Genomic DNA, 8275 nt, shown 5'->3' with positions numbered 1-8275 from the left:
GTCTTCAGTACTTCTAAAATACTTTTGATTCATTCATGGCATTCACAGCAGTAGTAAAAAATAAAGAAATTTTTTAAAAAGTAAAACATATTACTATATTTTTGAGTCAATTAATTTCTTCCTTCCTATGCCTTAGGTTTTCTGGCATCTTTTGACCTACCCTAAAGGATTCAACATCCATGCCTAGTATGATACTGTTCTTTTGTAGTTTGTGCAGGGGACTGAAAGATTGGATTATGGAAACTTTCCTGAAACTTAAAAAAATCATCCCAAGGCAGACTGAAAACTTTAGTCCAGAAGATTCTACGATGTAGTGTTGTCGATGCAAAGAATTGTTGCCTATCTTTTCTAATCCATAATGAGTTATTAAACTTGCATAGTTTAGAGAGTTTTGCAAGCCTTTGCTGACCTAAATGCGTGGTAAACATAGAAAATGTGAAGCTGGGAGCTTAATAGAATTGTACAGATTGCTTAACAGATGCAGCAAACCTTTGGTAACCAGATTTCTATAAGGACAAACATGGCCTTCTTTGTTTTCTTGTACTGATGGAACTTTCTTTAGATTCAGAGAAAGTCTTGTTTTGTTCTTCTCTATTTTTGTAGTTCCTTAATGGAAAAGGTGTTAAAAACTGCCTGCAGCACTATGGAAGCATGGAGACAAAATAGTTATCTATTGAGACCTTCAAGGAACCATTGGGCAAAGTGATGGAAATGAAGAGCTTGAACCATCACTTCAGCATGGCGGCAGCTGAATCTGACAAGGACTCTGGATATTCAGGTTTAGAAAACCACTGCATTACTCTTTTTTTTTTTTTTTGTGTTATCTTGCTCAGACTTTGCTTTTATTGGTGATGTTTGACAAATCTGATTCTAGCCCCTTACAGTTTGGGTGTCATTACCTGGAAGGGCTTTTGTATGCAAGACAGGTTGTATCTGCAATCATCCTACCATCAAAACTTATTTGGAGTGGAGCTTTATGTAGTTATAAAGTTCATCCTGTGAATTTGAATGGCATAAGAATTTAAAATGTGCCTAATAAAGAAATGAATGGAAGAACCTCAGACTTCAGAGTCTAGAAGTGGGGATGACAAAATTACTTTTTGTTCTTTGCAGTGATGAATGAACTGTTGGATTATGCTGTATAATGTCTCTTATGATTTGACCAGATTATCAGTAGAGCCTGATAAACCAGAGAGAAATTGGTATAACATCAGTAAAATGTAGATGCAGTGTGCCAATTTAATACTCAACAAAACTGTGCAAAGATGGCCTTTAAAAGAAAAAAAAACGCTTTTGTGAGAGATGTCTGCCTTATTGGGTTTGTAGATAGAAGATTTCAAGACACAAAATGCCAGCAGCACAGGCTATGGTTGTGGCAATGGACTGGAGCATGTAGTTCTTTCCTGCAGCAGGTTTTAGAGCAGTCTTCATGATAGTGTGCAGTCCCTTGGAGACTAAATACAAAAGAACAAAAAGTAATAGATTTTTGGGGGGAGACAATATCTGCATGAGAACTGGCTGGAAATATAAAGCCTTTTCTTAAAGGCTATTTGACAGCTGTCAAAGCATATCTAATTTTATTGGTATTCCAGAACTAAACTTTATTGTTCTTTGTGGCTTGGTTGAAAGGAAGCAGAATAGTAGAACTGAAAGGAGGTAGCAAGCATGCTGCATGTGAAACAACTAACAGCTGAATTCTGCATCTGGCAGATGGAAGTTCAGAGTGCCTGAGTGCTATGGAGCAGACTGACTCGGAGGATGTACTGAATGCATTGTGTTGGAATGCAGAGGATGGGCCTTGGCAATGCCCAATGACCACAAGCAACTCCTTTCCTGCACTTTCTCCTATGGTCCTAATGAAAAATGTGTTAGTTAAGCAGGTAGGGGAGAAATAATATATTGGAAAATATTGCATGTTCTGCAGTCGTTGGGTTTTTTTTTTAAATAATTTTCCTTTCAAAAAGGTTTTACAAAGTTGTTGCAGTCCAGAAAGTAACTGGTAACTTGAAAAGTTTCATTGTGACAGCTTGTTCTTTTGAGGCAGTTAGAACTACTAAGATGGAAAAACATTAAATGGAGAAGCTCTGCTACATCTACTAAACCTCTTTGTCCATAGACCTTTAAAAATGTTATGTAAATAGCACCGAAGATCAGCCAAAAAAGTCAGTGTTTTTCCTTTTGAAAGATGGTGCTTTCTCTATCATTCAGTAAAGATGGGAAAGTAGGATGACCAGTTTTGCTTCCTAGTTCTTAGGTCCTAGAAGTGTGTGCAATGGGAAACACTAAACCAGAACGTTATAAGTGAAAAAATTAAATCTGTATCTGAAGTTAGCTGTGGTATTTTTACTTTTAACAGTTGTTTCTCTTAATTGTGTGTGATGGCTCACATTGCAACAGTTACCTTCCCTATATATATATGTCCTTCAATATCTTGTTATGTGTTGTTCCTCCAGCACATCTGTGAGGCTCATAACTTTTATATTGTAACAGAAGATACCAGAGCTCAAAGTTGAAAGTGTTGCCCTATTATTAGACTTCTTGCTCTGTACTCACTTATGTTTTCTGAGCAAAAGTTCTTCAGTGTTTTTTATTCTTTTTTCCCCTTCTCAGAAGTATTCTAATATAGATCCTGATTCTTTTTCTACTGAAACCATTACGACAACAAGCAAAGCCTATTAAATTCAAATACTGTGTATCAATGCTAACAGAGATACCAGTTTCTGTTAGTATTTGGCAGATTATGCATTTGTGGGGAGGATGGTTCTGATCTCTGAGTATTGTGCTTTCTCTTGGCAAGAAACAATTTTATTTTATAGTCATGTTTCTAGATGTGTGGACAAAATATTGTCTAAACAAATGCTGAAGTTTTCATATAGTAGGGAGTAGGCAAGCTTCACCAAAGGCTGATAGCCTTTGGCCTGGAGCTCAAAAATTAAACACTGATCACAGTTGTAGTCTAATGTTAAACTCCAGGTTGTGTTGCAAACAGTTAGGAGAAGTAGCTAATATATATATATACACACACATGTATTATAAATCATATATATAAAAAAACCAACCAAACTTGGTAGTGTAGCAGAAACGGAATTTGGAGAGGAAGAGTTGGAGGTAAATAAAATTAATAGACTCAGTTTTCTCAAGCAGTGCATCATAACATCTAAGTCTAATTATGTGTGGTTAAGGAAAATAATGTTAAATTGAAAAATGTTTACTGCAGTAAACAAAAGCAACCAGTCTAGGTCAAAATAATGAAGTGTCTTTCTGCCTCTTTCCATTATGTCTAGTTACCTCAGATAGTCATGCTGGTCATCTTTTTACAATGTGTCTTTTCAACACAGTGCTCAGTTGGGCTCACTGGACCAAAAAGAAATAAAATGCAGCATCTAGTTACTGCTGCTTATTTGTTCCAGTTTCAATTTCAGTCAACATCATCCTTCTGTCTTAGAGCCACTGTGATTCTGCGCAGTGATGATGGTTACCTGCTGTCCCACTTTCAGGGTGTAAACAGCTAACAACAATAATGTTGCTAAAAACAAAAAATCAAGCAGGGATTAATTCTCTGAAACACAGTGCTGCTTGTGGCAAGGTTTCTCTAAGTCTTATAAAAGTCCTTAACAGGTAGGAAGGCTTTTTAGACAAGTGACACTGATACCTGCAGGATGTTAGCTTTCATTTAAAAGAAAAAAAAAACAAAGCACTTTGCATAATTAGTAAAATAAATGTGTCCTCCTCTGCTAAAAATGAGATTTTGGCTAGGAGAACAAGAGCAAAATGCAATGTGAGCGGGAAGGAGAAGAAAGTAGGTAACAGAGAGAGGAAAAAACAAGAATGCAGCTCTTTTGGCCTCAATGGTTTTGCAGCTCTGCTGTGCTAGATAATATACAGTTGTGCAGTAAATGACAACTTCTGACACCAAAACCTTGCTCCTTAAGACTCTGTGTTCTGTCGTCTGTGTGTATAGCCATGGTATTTATATACATTCTCACTCCTAACATTTCTAGATGCTTTTTTTTTTTAATGTGTTTGTCCTTTCTTCTGTGATAAGGTAATAACATTTATTTTTTACAGATAGTTATTCTGTATCCCTATTCCATAAGCATTTTGCCCACTCAACCAAAGAAATTCCGTGTCAAAGTCAGTAATTGCATCTCATCTCCAAGTCTCAAGTGTCCTAATCAGTGGGTAATACCCACTTTTGACAAGTTCAAACCCTTTGCTGGGGGAATGGATGTCAGCAAAGTATATTAGCTTTTGCCAGTTTAAATCTTATGAGACTGGGGGAAAGGAGATGGATTTCAGATGACTCAGTATAGTACCAAAAATAATAAAATGTATTTGCGCTAGCAAAAAACTGTGCCTTCGGCAGGCCTACCAGTAATGTTTCAAGTCATAAGGAATTGGAAAAGCAGCTGACAGTATATTATATTAATACAAATGTAGTGGTGACAACAAATATATTTAAGAAGTGAGATTTTGCTTCAGAAAGAAATAGTATCTCTTACTAGACCATATGATATGTTTGGAGAAAAGCAGGCATGCTTTTTGGCCAGGAGATATCACGAAGATCCATAGTAATGTATTGGAGGAGGAAGAGGTAATGTCTTGTAAAAATGGCTGTATTCCCCTATGTTGCACAATATGGCTTGTGGGAGGGAGTAAAAACTTCGGCATTTTTCTTGAAATACAATGCTTTCAAGGTTTATTGGTGTGGGACCATTTTGCCAGAGGTGTGGAGTTGAACTGCTCTGGGCTTACAACAGGCTTTTTTCCTTTCATTGGTTAATATTCAGCTTTTGGTTTTTTTTTTTTCTACTTATGGTTTTAAACTTACTGAAACTGTGTATTGTACTTAAGATTGCAAGACTTACTGAACAGCTGTCATCTGTTTTAAATAACCATTTTGAAAGCTTACTGTAAGACTAGAATTGACAAGTTGAGAGTTGCTGCCTTTTGACAAAGAGGGAGCCTGTATTGTTCCTGAAGTGTCTGTGAAGTCTTTCTTTGACTCTCTTAAAATATTTCATAACAACAATGTTATTTTTCAACTTTTCTGTACCCTTGTTGTTTGACCACAAGTCTGGGTCAAACTTTCACTTGAGCGTTTTACAACATAAGCATGCACTGTAATCCTCATTTAGGAAAGCAAGTATAAATTCAGATTCAATTGTTTTTAAATGTATCTGCTGTTCCATAGTAAATGGATTATGGATTACAGCTTTGATTCTAGTGCTATGCTCTGTTGTTAGAGAAAAAGAAGGATGATTTTGGTGGAAAACTGTTCGGAATGTATTAATTGGACAGTGTATATCAAATATTATGGAGAAATGGCACAGTCCATCTGTTTCATTTAAGGTTTTTGTTGATCCTCTTCTACAGTGTTGTTGTAAGACTTCTGTTTTTCCCCCGTTTGTGCTTCTCAGGGGAGTTCATCACAGCTCCAATCTTGGACTGTGCAGCCATCCTTTGAAGTGATTCCAGCTCAGCCACAGCTAGTATTTCTTCGTCCATCAATCCCACCTCCCATTAACTCTCATCCTGTTGGGAAAAAGAGAAATGACTCCACTAACTACCTGCCCATCCTGAATTCTTATCCCAAAATAGCACCACAGCCCTGCAAAAGAGATCACTCCTTTGATCTAGAAGAACGTCAGGAAACCAGTTGCCACAAACGACTCTGCACAGAAGCACCCAAGATGGAGACTTCTCCTGTATCGAGGAGCACAGGCTTGCCTGCTAGTCCTTTTGCTCACCTACCAGTTAGCTTTAAGATTCCTCAGGATTCTAACCAGCAAAGTTCTTCAACGCTGGTGACAAATGGAAAACTGTCAGCTCTTCCTGGTTTTCATCGTGTTTCCAGTGACACTCAGAAAGTGCCGGGTTTGACTCCCCTTTTGCCTTTTGGAACTCTGCAGGCAACAAAGTGCACCTCTCATGAGAGCGAGAGTGCAGCACAGACTACGATGCAGTCTGCAGTGTGGAGCCCCCCGTTGATACCAGAAGATATTTGCACTACCCCTGAGCTGCTCTTGCAACAACAAAGCAAGTGCAGACGCTTTCAGAATACACTCGTTGTGCTGCGCAGGTCAGGATTGCTGGAGATCACTTTAAAAACTAAGGAGCTTATTCATCAGAACCAGGTGACTCAAGCTGAGCTGGACCGGCTGAAGCACCAAACACAGCTTTTCATGGAGGCAATAAAGAACAATGCTCCACAGTCGTGGGCAGAGCTAGAAGCATCTCTAACAGGATCTGATAAAGCTGATAGCAACCTTGAAGACTCCACTTATCCCAACATGTAATAAAAAGGTACATAGCTGTTGGTCAAGTTTGTGCCTCCTATTTCCCGTCTCAAGCTTTTACTTGAGCATTTTCTGAGTCCAAGACTTGCAAAGGGGCATGCCATTAACAACTTGTCTTCAGAGCCAGTTGTGGGACTGGAATAGCATGGTGGGGTCCTGACAGAATGGGTACTTACTACTTCAGTATGACCTTGAACTCCATGCTAACTCTGTGTACTTCCTTGGATTCAAGAAGCTTGGATGTGCGCTGCTGGCATGTTCCCATTCTTGCAGTGAACAGACAGTCATTTGCAGCATTCTGCAAGCAAGCATCTTCCTACTCTCATCTTCAGAATGGAACGACAGAATGGCCCCAAAATCGGGCCATCATCAGTTGGAAGTAGATGAAGGGACTTGGTGTGAGGCGAGGAAACTTATTTCAGTGGGATGGTATCTTTAGGCTGTTGCTGTCTTTTGTTGTAGCAGAGAGTCTTGCTTTGGGGTGTTAATGCATTCGAATTAGTGAAGATCTGCTTGTGCTGAAGCAGCATTCTAAATTCAGTGCAGTCTTTGGTCAAAGTGATGGTGTCTTAGGACCCAAGTGGAATGATGTGTTTTGATGAGTATACTTTTGATTTTGATGTGTAAAGTTGAATGAGTGAAAATCACAAGGCTTGTGTACAAGACAAGTGGCTTTGGATTTTCTTAGTAGCTAACAGATTAAACAGTGTTATTAAAGAGTGCAGTGACTTTTTTCTACAACAGTACAAGGAAGATATTAATTTACCAGGATTAATTTGGCAAGACCAGTTGCATATTATTTGATATGTATATCTTTAGTTTACAAGCCTAAACTCCCTTTTTTCTGTGAAATCAGATTGCTAATTATATAAAAAAGGAGAGATGTGGAAGGAAAAAAAGAAAAAGAAAAAAGAGAGTGAGAGATGTCAACTTGGATAGTCTCCCTAAAAATTTTATTTACCTGAGTTTAAACTTAAAAAAACAAAAATCAAACAAAAAAAACCCCACCAAAAAAAATAAAACATTTTTCTTCCACGTAAATTTATATCATTCCTAGCCTGCTTGCCTTGAGATATAGCTAACACCACTTTGTGCATAAGACATTAGGCCTTACTAGTAGAGATCCACAGTAGTCATGTTACAAAAGCTGTTCTACAGACATTTATTTAAGTTCAGTTTATGTAGACACTAAACTATGTGACCGCCTCCAATCTGAAGGGTTTTTTTTTTTTCAGGGGCGGTCTGTGTAGAGAGCTAAGAAAGGCTTTGTCTAAGAATGTTAAGGAATCTGGATTGTTTATGGTATATTCCTTTCTGTGTGACAATGTTTTCCAAAAATTGTGCAGTCTAGGTGACTTGGTATTTTGATGCTTTGATCACTTCTATCATCTGTTTCAGATTCTTAAAAAAAGAAACTTGAAAGTAGAGTGGATGTCTTGCTAAGTTGTGACTAGACCTTTCCATTTTCTGATGCCTCTGGGAATCAATATTGCAGAAGACTCTGGAGAATGCTTATGTAGTCTTCCTCAAATATGTGCATTGGAGAAATTGTGAGGGGCTTCCCTCTTGTAAGGGGTTTCCACCTTTTTAGACTGATGGAAAGAAATGCCGTACATGCCTCACAAAGAAGAGAAGTATGAATCATATTTGTAACTAGCCATAGGCCTAGAGATAAATTTTGTGGCAGGATTCACCCTAGTGGAGCTGTAGCAAAGTAATAGCCATGCCTTTCATGGTATCCTGCCCACCTGCTGAAGACTAGAGCGCAGTATGTGGGAACTGAGTATTCATAGATTATGTTCTGTCATGTATTTTTTTAAAATATACCTGCTATCATTGTGCATACTAGGATGTCTCATACTTGCAGCACAGCAATATCAAAACTCAGCCAGCAAACCCAGAAGGCTGGAAGGCAGCATAGTACAGTGTAATAATGTAGGACATGTCCTATCTAGCTCTTTTGGAATCAGTTGTGA

At 38.1% G+C, this 8275-nt stretch overlaps 1 protein-coding gene across 1 annotated transcript; it reads left to right on the top strand.

Moving 5' to 3' along the window:
• The first annotated feature begins 601 nt into the window (after window positions 1-601).
• CIPC (CLOCK-interacting pacemaker) lies at window positions 602-6299 on the top strand. Its single transcript, XM_010285629.1, has 3 exons — window positions 602-778; window positions 1711-1880; window positions 5421-6299. Exons 1-3 carry the CDS (start codon window positions 706-708, stop codon window positions 6297-6299), a joined length of 1122 nt encoding a protein of 373 aa, XP_010283931.1. The 5' UTR covers window positions 602-705.
• The last annotated feature ends 1976 nt before the right edge of the window (window positions 6300-8275 follow it).

This window comes from Phaethon lepturus, unplaced genomic scaffold, assembly GCF_000687285.1.
Source record: "Phaethon lepturus isolate BGI_N335 unplaced genomic scaffold, ASM68728v1 Scaffold45784, whole genome shotgun sequence".
Taxonomy (NCBI): Eukaryota; Metazoa; Chordata; class Aves; order Phaethontiformes; family Phaethontidae; genus Phaethon; species Phaethon lepturus.
Note: the sequence above shows the minus strand (reverse complement) of the source record. Positions and strands in the feature narration are given on the sequence as shown.